We start from the raw sequence: 21,059 nt of genomic DNA, 5'->3' as shown, positions 1-21,059 counted from the left end.
GATCAGTGGGGTGTCTGAGGTGAGGGAGAGACAGAGACACTAGAAAGATTCAGGCCGATATGAAGTTCCAGTAATGTTCCAGTAATTTACAGCTGCTTTGCATTGAGAGGAAAAGGAATATACACACAGATTTTGAGTAAAAAAAATTCAAACCTTTCAATGGACAAATAAACATGATTAGGTAACAAACAATAAAGATCAACCATAACCAAACAAACCAGCAGGTGTCAGTGTGACTGCATGGAGTTGACCTGAGTATCAGTGAGAGAGGACTACCCAGGGTGGTTTTCCAGGGAAAAGGTAATTTTCGTCAAGCTTATTTTCATTCTCGAATCTTCTTCCCCCTATTCCAAGCGCAAACTCATCGTTCTGTTTGAAACAGGATGCAAGATAAATGAATTTACTCAAACATGTTAATTATCTCCCTTTTCTCCTCCCCTGATCCTTTTTTTTTTTTACATCCAACCTCACTATCTTCTCCTTCTAATCTGTTTCTCCTGTCTCCTTCTCTACCTCCTCCCTTCTCCTCCTCTCTGTTCCATCTGATTAACTTTAAGTCAAAATGTAAGGATTGCCGTGCTTGTCTGTCTCTCTAGTGCAAAACAAATGGATCAATCCCTTATCTCTCAATGACAGAGTGGTCAATCAATGGAGGGAGGGATAGGAGCAGGAGCAAGAGCGAGAGCGAGAGCAGGAGCGAGAGCAGGAGCGAGAGCGAGAGCGAGAGAGAAAATACTCCAGGGATAGTTTTCTATTCATGGATTGTCAACCATGTCATCATCACTCCACAACTGGGCCCGGACCAGTCCTACAGACAGCAACGGAAGATGAGTGAATGTGTTTAGTGATTGCGTGAGTGTGTCAGTGAGTGAGTGTGTGTATTTGTTTGTTTGGGAGGGACTGCTCCATCCGCTAGTGTGAGAGTGCGACATTAGAAGGGGTTGTGTGGAGGCGTAGGACCCCATCATGTCTGATTATCGTAGCCTACAGAGATAATTAATCACTACCTCCATGTCCCCTCTGTAGGTTACCAGTAATAGAGCCTGTATACCTACATAATCCCTGCCTAAAATCAGTTTATGGCCAAGAGTTGGGTGTCTGCTACGCTGCCCCTGCATGGCTTTGGTCTTCTCATCTTTGAGGGGTTCAAACTAATATGATCCTCCTTTACCAGAGCTTTTAATCATTTGAAAAAAGATAATTAACATTGTGATAAGGTGGGAGCTGTAGATGAGAGGAAGTCTATGATGCTGTAGATGAGCTTGGATAAAAACATTTTTTTAAAGAGTTAAAAACGTTAGATGAGCTTCCAAAGTGAGGTAAAGGTTGGAAATGGCGATTCAGGATAAAAGAGAATAGGGAATATAAATGGAACAGGGTCGTGCACAGACCTTTAAGGGGGCAGGTGCTCAAAATGAACAAAGGGCACCCCCATGCTTGATTTTTTAAAACTTTCATAATTCATATCTTCAAATTCATAACATGGCCTACCAAATGCCTCTGTAGTGAGACATTTTCTTTCTTAGAATAGGCCTATTTATTTCTGCAACAACATTCACTCATCAGCCAACCAGACCGAATTATGATGATGTAGGCTAAATCAAGTGTTATCAAGTGTTAATCAAATGTTATGCTACTGTGGCAGCACTGTTGATATTTAAACTAGGTACACTAAACTAGGTACACACTTGAACTAGGTACATACTTTACCAGTGACCGCATTTCTCAAGCCATGCATGTTTGGATACCGGGTGTGCGCAATCTCCATACAGGGCAGACTGGGGAAAGGGCGCAACCGGGCGCGTGCGAGCTCTCTACAGGGCAGATTATCAGGCGCAAACAACGGACAGGGGGTGGCGACCTTGACACAGATAGAGCCCTATCTGTGCACGTGCCTGAAGTGGGACATTATTCAAACTGGTGAATAGGCTAATAGTGTTATTGGTGTGCTCTGCTCGTCCCCGTTATTTCACTTTCACTCCACCGCGTGCATGTGAAGTCACTAATGTTGAAGAGGACAGTGCCGTTTCCGATTGTGATGAGGTGGACTCTCGCTCTCTCTCACACACATAGTAACCTACACCCACTCACAGCACGCGCCCCGCGCACCGCTCCGCGCACTGCTCATCTATACACTCGCATGCAGAACGCGCGCATCGCTGTGCTACTGTCTTGCAAAAGGCAATAGGTGCGTATCCTAAAAGGTGCTGTTTTGTTTGTTTTTACTGTTCTCAGCAAACGCCTTATTCTGACATCTTCTATAGAGTTTGGCAGCACCTGCTCCTGTTTCTGGGGACAACAATTGCAAAGGAGACTTCTGAGAAATAGTGACAGACAGAGTGAGGTAGGTGCAAATGTCATATTATTCCATGTAGGCCTATTTGGAATCAAATTCAGCTTGCATTGTTTTATTTTGTGAAATACTGTATCTTAAGAGAAAAAAAGGTGTATGAAGCTAAACTGAAGGACAAGAAACATCAACACCAAACAAACATACATTTATTGGAGGAAAATAATTGTTGTATTGTGACAGTATTGGCTATCAAAGTTATTTATAGTAGTGAGAATGTGTAGAATGTATTAATGTGTTCAATAAGAGGTGATATTTCCTGGGGGTCCTGCGGTGCTGCTGCTCGGCACCCGGTCGGTGAAGGTGTCTCACTGATTGAATTCAGAATGATGGATCAATCAGAGTCTTGGCGGGGTGGGGAGGTGAATGCGGGATCGATCGCTGTTATTGATTCGACTGAGTGACAGGGATGGGGTGGGGATAGGCCTAAGTGGAAGGGCTGTGGGGGTGATGATAAAGAGAACGATAGCATGTACCTTTATTGGACACAATATCATTAAATGTATCTGGATGTGATGTTAAGGGTAACTGGGACATCTTATTTAAGTCTATATTGTGTTTGTGGCACAACAAGAACAGGAGAGGTCAAGGTTGGAAATATAAACAGTAATCTCTCTCTCTCTCTCTCTCTCTCTCTCTCTCTCTTTCTTTCCTTCTTAATGCGTTTGAGTCAAAGTGTTGTTACAAGGTAGGGGTGGTATACAGAAAATAGCCCTATTTGGTAAAAGATCAAGTCCATATTATGGCAAGAACAGCTCAAATAAGCAAAGCAAAACGTGGAGTTTGGAGTTTGTGACAGTAACTATGTGAGCGTATTACAGTATTATAGACACTATGTCCTTGGATTTCTTGGATCTTCTATGTAGAAGAAGCCTTTACCTTCTAACAACTCCTGTGTAGCTTTTGAGCGTCATAGCATCATGCACATATTACAAAGGGTCAGAATTCCAAATGAATTCCGGTGTCGTGGTGGGACTCATTGTGTTAACACAGGAAAAGGAAGTTAAAACATTTCTGGACGGTGAGACAAAGTGGACTTTCACCCACTGTAATAGATGCAAAAGGGAGGTCGAGGGATCAATAAGTCTTTCCTTTCCTGGATTTGTTTGCATACCTCAATAGTCATAAGGCCTACAAACCCATTTTATTGCTAAATAAAATATCTACATGACAGTTAAAACTGAGCGTTGCGTTAAATCAAGGAATTATATGACAGGATAAACATCTAACCGATACATGAGATTGGATCTCTATTGGAATGTGGAAAAGGCCAGCTGCTCCACTCATATGAGGTTCGGTGTGCTATTATCAGACTTCAATTATTGAAATAGCTTCACTCATGGCTGCTGGCACAAATCATGACAATCTACACAAGCAAACCTCCTCCAGTAATTCACATTCTCATAGCCTAGCAAGGTTCCTATTCTGAAATTAGCTTGATCGGTAAATCGCCTGAAAAGTTGTGTTTGTGTAACTCAAAACAGTGAGAAACATGACAATCAGCCACATTAGTCATATTTCATCATCACAGATCAGACAGCTTTACACCAAATATATAGTACATTTGTTCTGTTTGTTAAAGTCTGTTTTAGAGCTGTCCATCAAACATTAATTTAGTCACAAAGCTGTGTGGTGGGCCATAACATCCCAGTGGTAAATGCATCAACGTGTGGGGAAATAGAGAAAAAGTGATTGTAGTAAAAGTAGGATTAAACCACAACAATGAAAAATGACATTCTCCTCCTGATAACACTACATGGTTAAATGTATCAAATTATTCTCTTTCCTCCTACTGTCTCCCTCCCTCCCTCCCTCTCGCTCTCTCTCCATCAGGATGTGTGGGGTGGACCTGGATCTGGACGAGGGGGGCTCAGGCGACGAGGAGAAGGAGCAGGAGGAGTTCTGGGTGGGTGAGAGGGTGAAGATGCTGCCTCCTCCCACGGCCCACAGTGAGGGCAGCGCATGGGGTAGCCGTCGGGGCAGTTGTGGCTGTGTGGCGTGCGGTGCGGGGCTGCTGCTGTGGAATGTGGGTTTGGCCTTGGTGTGTGTCCTGGTCCTGGTGGCCGTGTTTGCCCTGGTCCTGCTGCCCGCCTCACTGCTGCTCTACGCCGGCTTCCTCTGCCACTCACGGGTAAGTAGTGGCCCGCTTATAGCGCTACTCAAAGTCTCTAACACAAACTTTGACAACAACAGAATATTGTGGTTAGAATTCCAATTCCTTATGACTGCCATTTCCTGGTGCTTGGTAGGATTTCATCTCAGAATTGAGGTCACAGAGCGTCTCCAGTCAAGTCAGTACCGCTCACAGTCTCCCATCCCTGGTTAATATGTGACCTGATGTTGAGCTGAACACTGGCTCACTCTGCCAGAGAACCACACAAGAATCATGATCATAGCTGATTGGCCCTGAGGTTGAGCTCTGTAACCCATGGCAACCCTTTAAACAGCTTATTTGCATTTTTACAACAGGTGGGTCTAATCCTGAATGCTGATGAATTAAAACCGCATTCCAGCCGGTGTCTATTCCACAAGTTACCACCGGCTAAATCTATGACATTAAAATGCATATTTACTCTGTTCCATCTGACTGCGCAATCCATTGTCTCATCAGCCCAGCCAAGCAACTTATAAACTTGATCTCCACTATAAAAAGCATCTAGACATTATCTCACATTTCTTTTAGACTAACATTTAGTTTTCAACAGCAGAGATTTGTATAAACCTTGCTGTTTGTCTCTCTGACATTTGCAACATTGTTTCAATATTCAAATTCAATCTCCTGCTGTCCCATAGTAAGGAACGTGTTGTGAGTTGGGACAAGACCGACAGGCAGGCAGCGTTTCTCAGCCAGTCAAAATCATGATTCAGCTGGCATAATTTTTATGGATATATACAAAAAATTGTCAATTGAAAAAGGTCAAATGAAACGCAACTCATTTGCAGTCTTCCAGCTTCAGTTTGAAGTTATTGTCTTACTGTAGCTGTGTTGTTGGCTAGCTCCTCTGAACGACAGTGTCCTGACGAGAGAGCACGTTTTCTATGCCAGGCGAAATCCCACCTCATCAGCTCATTATTATGGATGTATCCAAATAAATGTCACTAGAAAACAGCTTAAACAAACGCAAATGCAGCTACTTTGCTGTCATTCTGTTTGCACTGTTTGACGTGACTGTAAGTTAGTCGCAGTTGGCTAGCATGCAAGGGATAAGAATGTTGCCAGCTAGTATGGCAATGGAACATTTAGAACGAACGACTGGGTCGCATCCATAGATACAGAACAAAAAGACTGAACGGCTGGGTCGCGTCCATAGATACAGAACAAAAAGACTGAACGACTGGGTCGCGTCCATAGATACAGAACAAAAAGACTAAACGACTGGGTCGTGTCCATAGATACAGAACAAAAAGACTGAACATCTTTAGCAACCCTAGATAGCACCGGCTTCTCAGGCATTATCACTTAAATGGAACTAAAATAACCTTTACGTAATACGAACCCCACTAGTGGATAGTTAACTATCTGCCATGCTCTAACATGAAGATGTTTGAACATGAGTTTAAATGAAAGATTCCTTCCTTCTCCCCCCTAACCAACACAGTAAAAGTATACCGGGCATGCCCAAGTATCTAAAGAATGGTAGAATTCAGTTCTTGTTGTGCATGGAATCGACATCGAGAACACCCTGGACCAGAGGCAAACAGACACACCCTTAGGGTGGGACAGGACGTTGAGGTTCAAGTATCTGTCCAAGTGGGAGTATGTAGAGTATGAAGAGTAGGGGGCAAGTACAGAACTCTGGGGCAAACCCTGTGTGACTTCAGCACTGGCTCTGGGAACACCCTGGATCAGAGGCAGACAGATACCCCTACATTTCTGGGTAAGATATGACATCCCTGTCAACCTCTGTCAGCCTCATCCGTCTTTAGACATCACCCAGAAGATGACATCACTTCATTGGCCTATTATACTACAGTATATTACTCAATACTAAATGAATGAGAAAGGTAGACATATTGCTGGATGCATCTTGGCAATAGACCACTTTTAAGAACTCAAGGGGAAATTCCACTCAAAAACTATCCTGCTTCATTAGTCCACTGTTGATACAATCCCAAAAATGTTTTACATGTCAGCAATCAATAAAGAAAGTGTCTGATGCATTTTGCTTGCAAAAGGAAAATAATCCTGCAGCAACAGGAAATGTGAATTATAATGTGGATTATAATGAATTTACTTTTTATTAGGGGTTGATACATTTTTCGTACTGGAAAATCAAGTGGAAATTACAAGCTTCAGAGGCCTTTTTAAACCTCAATTAAACTTCAAGTTTTACATTTCCTGCATTACAGGAAACTTTTCCTTGAACCTGTATTTTCCTTTAAAGATGTTTTATAAAGGTTTTGTATAATTTCAGCCAGTAGTTTTGAAAGTAGTGTTCACAAGCCAAAACGGGTCCCCGGAAATTGTGCACAATTGTGTACTACGTCATCCATTTTGTATATGATGTGTTCCGTCCAGCAAAAAATACATAAAACATTCTGTAATCCGAATTATATGTTACCAATTCCAATTCGTACAATATGTTATGGATTTGTAAGTGCTTAAGATCCCGTTCAATCTCTTTAACACGTCTGACAAGCGTCTGACAAACACGTAAGACCACCTTTAAGAACAGGTGGACTGTGTCTAAAACAGGATTATGATGTGCATTTTGAAGCGGTCCTCCTTAGACGCGCCACGAGGACCAGATTCATGGCACGGACACGTCAGTAAACGCTATCAGTCTCATAATGATGCCAAAGTGTCCTCTATGATCTACAGCTGTTGCCCTTGGCGAAAAGTAAGCTACCCAAATCACCTTCTGACAGCGCTGTGCGGTCATATTTCCTCAGCCCCTCATCTGGTAGAGTTGGCACCGTGCCAGGTGGCCTTGCTTGTCTCCATTATTGATGTTACATTAAAATATGTCTCTGTTGTATTTTGTCTTCCTTTTACTGCTGTTTGCTAACTTTCTTGACATTTGGAAGAAGTTTGTGTACGATCAAACACACTGATTGCTCTTTCTTTGGAAAGTTGCCTTTAATTAAATCAATAGCTATTTATTTAATTTATTTGATTTGATTTTAATTCATTCTTCATGTCTTAAAGTGTCCAGAAGACACTGGCATTTTCAAGACGTCTTCATTAGTGATGGCTGGGAAGGATGTACAAATATACAGAGTGGTATGTGTAATGTGTAATGTGTAGCCTAATAGTATGTTGTGAACATTACTATATATAATATAACAAGTGCCAGTATAGACCCTTGCTGCCTGCCACAGTTGGGAATGTCAATCAACTGTTGGAGAAGTGAAGGATTGGACAGTGAGAGAGGATATCCATGAGAAGACATGATTGTTGAATTAGTGCCAATTAGTCCCCAGCTGGGCCCATGCCTATGCTGACAAGACAGAAAGACTAAAGTGGAGAAAATGTGTGCATGTGCGCGTGTGTGTGTAGATTGATGATGGCTCGAGGTTGCAGCGTTCAGTTAAGGTGGGTGGGGAAATTCCTCTTGAAAATGCTGACAAAGAGAGAATTATATGCCAGAGGGTTCTTATAGAATGTAGCCCTAACGAGAACACACTGAGTGTTTGTGTACTTGTATGTAAGTGTTTTTGTGCATTTTTGAATATCTGTCTGTTTGTGTGTGCATGAGCGTGTCTGTCTGCCTGTCTGTCCCTCTCTGTGTATCTGTATCACTCTTTCTTCCCTCTTGCTGACAGTGTCTGTATATAGTACACTATGTATACAGAAGGAATCGGCTATTTCAGCCACACCTGTTGCTGACAGGTGTATAAAAACAAAGCACACAGCCATACAATCTTCATAGACAAATATTGGCAGTAAAATGGCCTTTGAATGTGGCGCCATCATAAGATGCCACCTTTCAAAACAAGTCAGTCTGCCCTGCTAGAGCTGATATTGGGAAGTGGAAATGTCTAGGAGCAACAACGGCTCAGCCGTGAAGTGATATGCCACCCAAGCTCACAGAACAGGACCGCTGAGTGCTGAAGCGCGTAACTTTAAAAAATAAATCTATCCTCGGTTGCAATACTCACTACAGAGTTCCAAACCGCTTCTGGAAGCAACGTCAGCACAATACCTGTTCTTCAGGAGCTTCATGAAATAGGTTTCCATGGCCGAGCAGCCAAACACAAGCCTAAGATCACCATGTTTAATGCCAAGCGTCGGCTGGTGTGGTGTAAAGCACACCACCATTGTACTCTGGAGCAGTGGAAATGCATGCTCTGGAGTGATGAATCATGCTTCACCACTTTAGCAGTCGACCGACAAATCTGGGTTTGGCGGACACCAGGAGAACGCTACGTGCCCCAATGGTCTGGGGCTGTTTTTCATGGTTTGGGCTAGGCCCCTTAGTTCCAGTGAAGGGAAATCTTATGTCCTTGCTGCAATGTTCCAACATCTAGTGGAAAGCCTTCCCAGAAGAGTGGAGGCTGTTATAGCAGCAAAGGGGAGACCAACTCCATATTAATTCCCATGATTTTGGAATGAGATGTTCAATGAGCAGGTATCTACCCTGGTTTATGTAATGTATGTCACAGATGTATGTCACAGATGATGATCAAGTCTAGTAAGCAGAGCAGGGGCTCCATTACCTATCTGTCTCTCTGTCTCTCTAATCTCATCCCAGTCTCTCTCTCCACCTTCCTTCCTCCCTCTCTCACCCTCCCTCTCATCTCTTTCCCTCTCTCTATATATCTCTCCTGTTTTCTTTCTGTCGTGCTTACAGGTGATTGACAGCCTAGGGATTGTATTGGCAGCTCTGGGCTGCTTCTTATCTGAACAGTGAACAGCAGAGGGAAACTGGAAAAGAGTCTGTCACACACCCCAGTACCTTCCGTCTTATGGTCCCTCTTGTGTACACACACACGCACACACACACCTCTTCTTCCCCCTCAGTTCTGTTCAGTTAAACTAAAGCACAAACATTTGCATCACTATCAAAAACAACTCAGAAACACATACTGTATCAATGGAATTGTCCCTATCACTGGAGTGTGTTTCTGTCTGAATGTAACAGTCTGTGTTCTACCCCCGCAGGTCCTAGATTCCCCCTCTCCTATCTGCCGTTACCTCGACGACAACAGTTGCTCCGCCCTCATCATCCTGGGCTTTGTGATGATGTCACCGCTGGTGGTGGTGGCGGCGGCCATCTTTTGTGGGCTGCTCCGGAGGCTGCGACTCCTGCTGCTGTTTCAGCCAATAACAGGTGCATGGTACCATGGACGGGGCTTGGACTGGGGGGGTGATGTCCGTGCCTGGGTCTGATTGGACCAACGCTCGAATAAACCAGTGTTCAAAGAGTTCAATAGGTTAACAGTCAAGAGAGAATCAAGTCCTGGAGAATCGCAGTGTCAAATCTATTTAGTGTCCTATTAAACTGTAATGAATGTCATACAATCGAATGGATACAATGTGAACCAGTCAAATTGTTAAAGACAGAGCTTTACATGTGGCTATAGGGCTGTTGCTGGTCAGAAGGAAACAGTGGAGGTAAGGGTGGAATATGTATTGGTTATGTATCTATTTTCAATTATCTGCTAACTTATATGGTTGTGAATCTTGATGTAGCAGAAAAATGTAACTGTCACTCAAATGTCTAGAATGGAAGGAAAATATGTTTACAAGCTTACTTATTTAGCAGATTTTGTTCATTCTATTGATTTCATTATATTCACCATCTTGTAAAAGTGCCATGTAAGCTACCTCAATGTAAGTATAGTTCATAAAAGTAGCCTAGGTTGCTCTACATCAGTCATGTGTGAACGGGATGAGACAGAATTATAGCCTTTTCTTTTTCTGTTGTGTTTGTTTTTTTGTTTAGTATATTGGCATATTTTCTTGCTAAAAATCATTCTGATGTGTTTTAACAGAGCCGTCATTACTAATTTTGTACTCCTACCAACGTTACATTTCTATGTACCTAGTAATTGACTTATATTTAAACACAATACTGGTAATTCCCCTTAATTGCGGCCACCGTAAAAGGAATTGGAGCTGAAATACCAAGTCTTTGATCCGTCTATCTGTAGGTATTTTTCTAATGGCTGATAACGTCTCCAAGGATTGAAATAACACATAGTAGAAGCTAATGGTGAGGACACTTAGTTCAAATAGATATACAGTTTTAAATCCATGGACATTTCACTGTCATTATCTCACATAGATCTTTATATGATGTGTGGGATGATTCATATCAGATAATGCCTAGACATTCCTCAATCTGCTCCTGAGAGACAGTGTGGTTCTATGTGATATTACTTAATAGAGTGCCTCTCTTCCTACCAACATGGTCTACTACTTTGAAAGCATTACTCAATAGTATGTTAATCGCTGTTTATCATAATTTTTTTCAATTTAACATTTAACTAGGCAAGTCAATTAAGAACTAATTCTTATTTACAAGGATGGCCTGCACCGGCCAAACCCGGACGACACTGGGCCAGTTGTGTGCCGCCTTATGGGACTCCCAATCACGGCCGGTTGTGATACAGCCTGATCATTTGAGATCGAAAGACGTTACTCATGGAAAGATGGCATCCAGTAGTCATGTTGTTGTCTGAGGCAGACACACATTTACACAGTGTATAGAGCATAAGCACCCAACCAAAAATCCCCATCTCATAATTTAGCTATACATTTGAATCAACTTAAATTATTACTTGAAGTGAATTGAACTCAATAGACTCTACTGCTTGAACTATGAACTATATCAGAACAGTTGATGGTTGTAGCCAATCCACATTCTGTAAATGTATGTTATTGAAGAATAAACCTGTTGACATACTTGTGTTGATGTTGCATCTTACATACACTTCAAGCACTAATGGTGATAGAGGGAGTGCCAGTACAGTGGGTGTGCAGTGGAATGACTCACTCTGCATGGGAGAGGGTTTGATAGTCATCTACAGACTCCTCAAACTCTCCAACTTCAAATGTACTGACTCGTACATGCACTTATTCATTTCCCCCTAATGTGGCCATAATAACTGGGGTTTAATGTAACCCATTTTCACACAGCAATATAATTGACTGTTTTAGTTTTTTTATTAACTCCGTAGACGGGCACATCGCTCACCGCTCCCGAGCAAACTACTCGCCAATGTCCAGTCTCTTGACAACAAGGTAGACGAAATCCGTGCAAGGGTAGCCTTCCAGAGAGACAGAGACTGTAACGTTCTTTGTTTCACGGAAACATGGCTCACTCGAGACACGCTTTCGGAGTCGGTACAGCCAGCTAGTTTCTTCACGCATCGCGCCGACAGAAACAAGCATATTTCTGGTAAGAAGGGCGGGTGTGTATGCCTTATGATTAACAAGACGTGGTGTGATCATAACATACAGGAACTCAAATCCTTCTGTTCATCTGACTTAGAATTCCTCACAATCAAATGTCTACCGCATTATCTACCGAGAAAATGATCTTCGATTATAAATCACAGCCGCATATCCCCCCGAAGCAGACACATTGATGTCCCTGAAAGAACTTAATTTGACTCGATGTAAACTGGAAACCACATATCCTGAGGCTGCATTTATTGTAGCTGGGGATTTTAACAAGGCCAATCTGAAAACAAGGCTCCCTAAATTCTATCAGCATATCGATTGTGCTACCAGGGCTGGCAAAACCCTAGATCATCGTTATTCTAACTTCCGCGATGCATATAAGGCCCTCCCCCGCCCTCCTTTCAGAAAAGATGACCACGACTAGTTGCTTCCAGCCTATAGACAGAAACTAAAACAGGAGGCTCCCATGCTCAGGTCCGTTCAACGCTGGTCGGACCAATCGGATTCCACGCTTCAAGATTGCGGCGAACAATATCGATGAATAAGCTGATTCGGTGAGCGGGTTTATCAGCAAGTGCATCGGCGATGTCGTACCCACAGCGTCTATTAAAACATTCCCAAACCAGAAACCATGGATGGATGGCAGCATTCCCGCAAAACTGAAAGCGCGAACCACTGCTTTTAATTAGGGCAAGGTGACCCGAAACATACAAACAGTGTAGCTATTCCCTCCGCAAAGCAATCAAACTAGCTAAGTGTCAGTATAGAGACAAAGTAGTGTTGCAATTCAATGGCTCAGACACGAGGTACAGTGCCTTGCGAAAGTATTCGGCCCCCTTGAACTTTGCGACCTTTTGCCATATTTCAGGCTTCAAACATAAAGATATAAAACTGTATTTTTTTGTGAAGAATCAACAACAAGTGGGACACAATCATGAAGTGGAACGACATTTATTGGATATTTCAAACTTTTTTAACAAATCAAAGACTGAAAAATTGGGCGTGCAAAATTATTCAGCCTCTTTACTTTCAGTGCAGCAAACTCTCTCCAGAAGTTCAGTGAGGATCTCTGAATGATCCAATGTTGACCTAAATGACTAATGATGATAAATACAATCCACCTGTGTGTAATCAAGTCTCCGTATAAATGCACCTGCACTGTGATAGTCTCAGAGGTCCGTTAAAAGCGCAGAGAGCATCATGAAGAACAAGGAACACACCAGGCAGGTCCGAGATACTGTTGTGAAGAAGTTTAAAGCCGGATTTGGATACAAAAAGATTTCCCCAAGCTTTAAACATCCCAAGGAGCACTGTGCAAGCGATAATATTGAAATGGAAGGAGTATCAGACCACTGCAAATCTACCAAGTCCTGGCCGTCCCTCTAAACTTTCAGCTCATACAAGGTGAAGACTGATCAGAGATGCAGCCAAGAGGCCCATGATCACTCTGGATGAACTGCAGAGATCTACAGCTGAGGTGGGAGACTCTGTCCATAGGACAACAATCAGTCGTATATTTGCACAAATCTGGCCTTTATGGAAGAGTGGCAAGAAGAAAGCCATTTCTTAAAGATATCCATAAAAAGTGTTGTTTAAAGTTTGCCACAAGCCACCTGGGAGACACACCAAACATGTGGAAGAAGGTGCTCTGGTCAGATGAAACCAAAATTGAACTTTTTGGCAACAATGCAAAATGTTATGTTTGGCGTAAAAGCAACACAGCTCATCACCCTGAACATACCATCCCCACTGTCAAACATGGTGGTGGCAGCATCATGGTTTGGGCCTGCTTTTCTTCAGCAGGAACAGGGAAGATGGTAAAAATTGATGGGAAGATGGATGGAGCCAAATACAGGACCATTCTGGAAGAAAACCTGATGGAGTCTGCAAAAGACCTGAGACTGGGACGGAGATTTGTCTTCCAACAAGACAATGATCCAAAACATAAAGCAAAATCTACAATGGAATGGTTCAAAAATAGAATGGCCAAGTCAAAGTCCAGACCTGAATCCAATCGAGAATCTGTTGAAAGAACTGAAAACTGCTGTTCACAAATTCAATAATGTCATTCCACTTCATGATTGTGTCCCACTTGTTGTTGATTCTTCGCAAAAAAATACAGTTTTATATCTTTATGTTTGAAGCCTAAAATGTGGCAAAAGGTCGCAAAGTTCAAGGGGGCCGAATACTTTCGCAAGGCACTGTATGTGGCAGGGTCTACAGTCAATCACGGACTATAAAACCGGCCTCGTCGTGGACAAGGAAGTCTTGCTCCCAGACAGACTAAACAGCTTCTTTGCTAGCTTTGTGGACAATACAGTGCCACTGACACGGCCCGCTACTAAAACCTGCGGGCTCTCCTTCACTGCAGCCGACTTAAGCGAAACATTTAAACGTATTAACATTCGCACGGCTGCAGGCCCAGATGGCATCCCCATCCGTGTCCTCAGAGCATGCGCATACCAGCTGGCTGGTGTGTTTACGCACATATTCAATCAATACTTATCCCAGTCTGCGGTTCCCACATGCTTCAAGAGGGCCACCATTGTTCCTGTTCCCAAGAAAGCTAAGGTAACTGAGCTAAATGACTACCGCCCCGTAGCACTCACTTCAGTCACCATGAAGTGCTTTGAGAGACTAGTCAAGTACCATATCACCTCCACTCTACCTGACACCCTAGACCCACTACAATATGCTTACCGCCCCAATAGGTCCACAGACAACGCAATCGCAATCACACTGCCCTAACCCATCTGGACAAGAGGAATACCTATGTGAGAATGCTGTTCATCGACTACAGCTCAGCATTTAACACCATAGTACACTCCAAACTCGTCATCAAGCTCGAGACCCTGGGTCTCGACCCCACCCTGTGCAACTGGGTCCTGGACTTCCTGACGGGCCACCCTCAGGTGGTGAGGGTAGGTAACAACATCTCCACCCCGCTGATCCTCAACACTGGGGCCCCACAAGGGTGCGTTCTCAGCCCCCTCCTGTACTCCTTGTTCACCCACGACTGTGTGGCCATACACGCCTCCAACTCAATCATCAAGTTCAGTGGCAGGCTTGATTACCAACAACAACGAGACGGCCTACAGGGATGAGGTGAGGGCCCTCGAAACAAAGGAGATGATCGTGGACTTCAGGAAACAGCAGAGGGAGCACCCCCCCTATCCACATCGACAGTAGTGGAGAGGGTAGAAAGTTAAGTTCCTCGGCATACACATCACAGACAAACTGAAATGGTCCAACCAAACAGACAGCGTGGTGAAGGCGCAGCAGCGCCTCTTCAACCTCAGGAGGCTGAAGAAATTTGTCTTGTTACCAGATAGAAACTTTTACAGATGCACAATCGAGAGCATCCTGTCGGGCTGTATCACCGCCTGGTACGGCAACTGCTCCGCCCATAACTGTAAGGCTCTCCAGAGGGTAGTGAGGTCTGCACAACGCATCACCGGGGGCAAACTACCTGCCCTCCAGGACATCTACACCCCCCGATGTCACAGGAAGGCCAAAAAGATCATCAAGGACAACAACCACCTGAGCCACTGCCTGTTCACCCCGCTATCATCCAGAAGGCGAGGTCAGTACAGGTGCATCAAAGCAGGGACCGAGACTGAAAAACAGCTTCTATCTCAAGGCCATCAGACTGTTAAACAGCCATCACTAACAATCAGTGGCTGCTGCCAACATACTGACTCAACTCCAGCCACTGGAAAAATTTATGTAATAAATGTATCACTAGCCACTTTAAACAATGCCACTTCATATAATGTTTACATACCCTACATTGCTCATCTCATATGTATATACTGTACTCTATACCATCTACTGCATCTTGCCATCTTGATGTAATGCATCACTAGCCACTTTAAACAATGCCACTTTATATAATGTTTACATACCCTACATTACTCCTCTCATATGTATATACTGTACTCTATACCATCCACTGCATCTTGCCTATGCCGTTCTATACCATCACTCATTCATGTATTTTTTTATGTACATATTCTTATTCATTCCTTTACACTTGTGTGTATAAGGTAATTGTTGTGAAATTGTGAGGTTAGATTACTCGTTGGATATTACTATATTGTCGGAACTAGAAGCACAAGCATTTCGCTACACTCACATTCACATCTGCTCACCATGTGTATGTGACAAATACAATTTGATTTGAAGTCAGAAGTTTACATACACTTAGGTTGGAGTCATTAAAAATCGTTTTTCAACCACTCCACATATTTCTCGTTAACAAACTATAGTTTTGGCAAGTCGGTTAGGACATCTACTTTGCGCATGACACAAGTAATTGTTCCAATACATGTTTACAGACAGATTATTTCACTGTATCACAATTCCAGTGGGTCAGAAGTTTACATACACTAAGTTGACTGTGCCTTTAAACAGCTTAGAAATTCCAGAAAATTATGTCATGGCTTTAGAAGCTTCTGATAGGCTAATTGACATCATTTGATGGCCATCAGACTGTTAAACAGCCATCACTAACATAGAGATGCTGCTGTTAACATACAGACTCAAATCTCTGACCACTTTAATAAATGGACTTAATAAAGGTATCACTAGTCACCTTAAATAACGCCACTTAAATAATGTTTACATATCCTAAATTACTCATCTCATATGTATTTACTGTTTTATACCATCTACTGCATCTGGCCTTGTCACGACTTCCGCCGAATTTGGTCCCTCTCCTTGTTCAGGCGGCATTCAGCGGTCGACATCACCGGTTTTCTAGCCGCCACCGATCCACTTTTCATTTTCCATTTGTTTTTTCTTCATTGTACACACCTGGTTTCCATTCCCATAATTACATGTTCCTTATTTAACCCACTGATTCCCCCATGGTTTTGTGCGTGTTTGTTCGTTGTAAGTTGGTCTCATTTGTGAGCTTGATTATTTTGCTTCTTGGAAATGTTGTTGTTTTGAGTAAAGTTACGTTTATTACTCATCTCTGTGTCCTACGCCTGACTCCGCCTTACCTGCTACACCTATACGCCTTACATGCCTATGCCTATCATTAGTCACTTTAAATAACGGCACTTTAATAAGGTTTACATATCCTACATCACTCATCTCATATGTATATACTGCTCTATACCATTTACTGCATCTTGCCTAAGCTGCACGGCCATTGCTCAGTCATAAATTTATATGTACATATTCTTATTCATCCCTTACATTTGTGTGTATAAGGAAGTTGTTGTGAATTTGTTAGATTACTTGTTAAATATTACTGCATTGTCGTAACTAGAAGCACAAGCATTTCGCTACACACAGATTAACATCTACTAACCATGTGTAAGTAACCAATGCAATTTGATTTGATTTGTTATGTGTTGCCCGTATACCACATAATACTGTAGGCAATGCATCCGAGGTGTATTTCCTAATCAGATTAGGTGACAGAGGTGTACTCTTGGCAGCCGCCTTGGCAGCTCTGTCAGCCAGATCATTACCTTCACTCTCATCTGTAAAGATTTTTCCATGTGCTTTCATTTTCAAAATGGCAACTTGTCCAGGTAACTGGAGAGCATTCAGTACAGCCATCACCTCTGGTCCATTCTTCACAGGAGATCCCAGTGATGTCATGAATTCTCTGTTTTTCCATATTTTTCCAAAATCATGGGTAACACCAAAAGCATACATTTTGTCTGTGTAGATATTAGCTGTTTTCCTTCAGCCTATTTGCATGCTTCTGTCAAAGCCACCAATTCAGCCACCTGTTCCTGCAGGTAACGTCCCTGTCACTATCACATTGTCCATTGTAGTAACTGCCCAGCCTGTCTTCCTCACACCCCCCTCCACAATGCTTGAACAGTCTGTGAATAAGTTAAACTCTGGGTTTTCCAACGGATGACTCTTCGTAAACCCATCAGAGAGCTGGAAATATTCTTACAAAGCGGATGCTACGCTACAGGACTGTTTTGCTAGCACAGACTGGAATATGTTCCGTGATTCGTCCAATGTCATTGAGGAGTATAAAACGTCAGTCAACGGCTTCATTAATAAGTGCATTGACGACGTTGTCCCCACAGTGACCGTACGTACATAGCCCAACCAGAAGCCATGGATTACAGGCATCATTCACATTGAGCTAAAGGCTGGAGCTGACGCTTTCAAGGAGTGGGACACTAATCTGGACACTTATAAGAAATCCCACTATGCCCTCAGACGAGCCATACAGGACTAAGATTTAATCCTACTACACCGGCTCTGACGCTTGTCGGATGTGGCAGAGCTTGCAAACTATAATGGACTACAAAGGGAAACCCAACCGCAAGCTGTCCAGTGACGCAAGCCTACCAGATGAGCTAAATGCCTTCTATGCTCTGCTCGCTTCAAGGCAAGCAACACTGAAGCATGCATGAGAGCACCAGATGTTCTTCACGACTATGTGATCACGCTCTCCGTAGCCGATGTGAGCAAGACCTTTAAACAGGTCAACATACACAAGGCTGCTGGGCCAGACGGATTACCAGGGCATGTACTCAGAGCATGCGCAGACTAGCTGGCAATTGTTATCACTGACATTTTCAACCTCTCCCTGACCGAATCTGTAATACCCACATGTTTCAAGCAGACCACATAGTCCATGTGCCCAAGAATGTGATGGCAACCTGCCTATATGATTACTGCCCAGTAGCACTCACGTCGGTAGCCATGAAGTGCTTTGAAAGGCTGGTCATGGCTCACATCAACACCATCATGGCGGAAACACTAGACCCACTCCCACTCCAATTCGCATACCACCCCAACAGATCCACAGATGACACAATCTCAATCGCACTCAACACTGCCCTTTCCCACCTGGACAAAATGAACACCTATATGAGAATGCTGTTCATTGACTACAGCTCACCATAGTTCCCACAAAGCTTGTCATTAAGATCAGGACCCTGGTACAAAACACCTCCCTCTGCAAATGGATCCTGGACTTCCTGACGGGCATCTGACGGGCATCTGCCATGCTGATCCTCAAATCCAGGGCCCCTCAGAGGTGCGTGCTTAGTTCCCTCCTGTAGTCCCTGTACACAGACGACTGCGGGGCCAAGCACGACTCCAACACCATCATAAGTTTGCTAACGATTCAACAGTGATCACCGACAATGATGAGAAGGCCTATAAGGAGGAGGTCAGAGACCTGGCAGTGTGGTACCAGGACAACAACCTCTCCCTCAATGTGAACAAGACAAAGGAGATGATTGTGGACTACAGAAAAAGGAGTGCCAAACAGGCCCCCATTAACATCGACAGGGCTGTAGTAGAGCGGGTCGAGAACTTCAAGATCCTTGGTGTCCACATCTTCAACAAACTATCATGGTCCAAACACACCAAGACAGTCGTGAAGAGAGCACAAGAACAGCTTTTCCCCCTCTGGAGAATGAAAAGATTTGGCATGGGTCCCCAGATCCTCAAAAGTTCTACAGCTGCACCATGGTTGCATCACCGCCTGGTATGGCAACTGCTCGGCATCCGACCGTAAGGTGCTAAAGAGGGTAGTGCGTAAGGCCCAATACATCACTGGGGCCAAGCTTTCTGCCATCCAGGATATATGTACTAGGCGATGTCAGAGGAAAGCCCAAAAAATGTCAAAGACTCTAGTTACCCAAGTCATAGACTATTCTCTCTGCTACCGCACGGCAAGCGGTACTGGAGCGCCAAGTCTAGCTCCAAAAGGCTCTTTAACAGCTTCTTCCCCCAAGCTATTAGATCTCTGAACAATTAATCAAATGGCCACCCTGACTATTTACATTGAACCCCCCCCCCCCTTTGTTTTTACACTGCTGCTACTCACTGTTTGTTATCTATGCATAGTCACTTTACCTCTACCTACATGTACAAATTACCTCGACTAACCTGTACCCCCGCACATTGACTCGGTACCGGTACCCCTTGTATATAGCCTCGTTGTTGTTAATTAAGCATTTTTATTGTGTTACTTTATATTTAATTTGATCTTTTATTATCTCTATTTCTTGAACTGCATTGTTGGTTAGACTATCAAGCTATCTGCAGTGTCAACCATGTACAGTAGAAGTCGGAAGTTTACATACACTTAGGTTGGAGTCATTAAAACTTGTTTTTCAACCACTCCACAGATTTCTTGTTAACAAACTATAGTTTGGGCAAGTCGGTTAGGACATCTACTTTGTGCATGACACAAGTAATTTTTACAACAATTGTTTACAGACAGATTATTTTACTTATAACTCAATGTATCACAATTCCAGTGGGTCAGAAGTTTACATACAGTGAGTTGACTGTGCCTTTAAACAGCTTGGAAAATTCCAGAAAATTATGTAATGGCTTTAGAAACTTCTGATAGGCTAATTGACATAATTTGAGTCAATTGGAGGTGTACCTGTGGATGTATTTCAAGGCCTACTTTCAAACTCACTACCTCTTTCCTTGACATCATGAGAAAATCAAAAGACATCAGCTAAAGATTTGTAGACCTCCACAAGTCTGGTTTATCCTTGGGCACAATTTCCAAATGCATGAAGGTACCACATTCATCTGTACAAACAATAGTACGGAAGTATAAACACCATGGGACCACACAGCCGTCATACCGCTCAGGAAGGAGACGTGTTCTGTCTCCTAGAGATGAACATACTTTGGTGCGAAAAGTGCAAATCAATCCCAGAACAACAGCAAAAGACCTTGTGAAGATGCTGGAGGAAACAGGTACAAAAATATCTATATCCACAGTAAAAACGAGTCCTATATCGACATAACCTGAAAGGCCGCTCAGCAAGGAAGAGGCCATGGCTCCAAAACCGCAACTACACATAAGTACAATGATCGTACTTTTTGGAGAAATGTCCTCTGGTCTGATGAAACAATAATAGAACTGTTTGGCCATAATGACCATCATTATATTTGGAGGAAAAAGTGGGAGGCTTGCAATCTGAAGAATACCATCCCAACTGTGAAGCATGGGGGTGGCAGTATCATGTTGTGGGGGTGCTTTGCTGCAGGAGGGACTGGTGCACTTCGCAAAATACATGGCATCATGAGGTAGGAAAATTATGTAGATATATTGAAGCAACATCTCAAGACATCAGGAAGTTAAAGCTTGGTCGCAAATGGGTCTTCCAAATGGACAATGACCACAAGCATACTTCCAAAGTTGTGGCAAATTGGCTTAAAACCTCTTGATGAAACTGAAATGAAACTGCCTATTTCTCAGGCCCAGAATCTAGAACATGCATATAATTGCCAGATTAGGATAGAAAACACTCTAAAGTTTCCAAAACTGTCAAAATACTGTCTGTGAGAATAACAGAACTGATATTGCAGGCGAAAACCTGAGGAAAATCCAACCCG

At 43.2% G+C, this 21,059-nt stretch overlaps 1 protein-coding gene across 1 annotated transcript; it reads left to right on the top strand.

Annotated features, from left to right (window-relative positions):
* Nucleotides 1-1,934: 1,934 nt before the first annotated feature.
* tmem88bl (transmembrane protein 88b-like) lies at nt 1,935-11,202 on the top strand. Its single transcript, XM_020503449.2, has 4 exons — nt 1,935-2,188; nt 2,265-2,344; nt 4,184-4,481; nt 9,456-11,202. The coding sequence occupies exons 3-4, from the start codon at nt 4,185-4,187 to the stop codon at nt 9,681-9,683; spliced, it is 525 nt and encodes a 174-aa protein (XP_020359038.1). The 5' UTR covers nt 1,935-2,188; nt 2,265-2,344; nt 4,184; the 3' UTR covers nt 9,684-11,202.
* The last annotated feature ends 9,857 nt before the right edge of the window (nt 11,203-21,059 follow it).

Source organism: Oncorhynchus kisutch, linkage group LG1 (genome assembly GCF_002021735.2).
Source record: "Oncorhynchus kisutch isolate 150728-3 linkage group LG1, Okis_V2, whole genome shotgun sequence".
Taxonomy (NCBI): Eukaryota; Metazoa; Chordata; class Actinopteri; order Salmoniformes; family Salmonidae; genus Oncorhynchus; species Oncorhynchus kisutch.
Note: the sequence above shows the minus strand (reverse complement) of the source record. Positions and strands in the feature narration are given on the sequence as shown.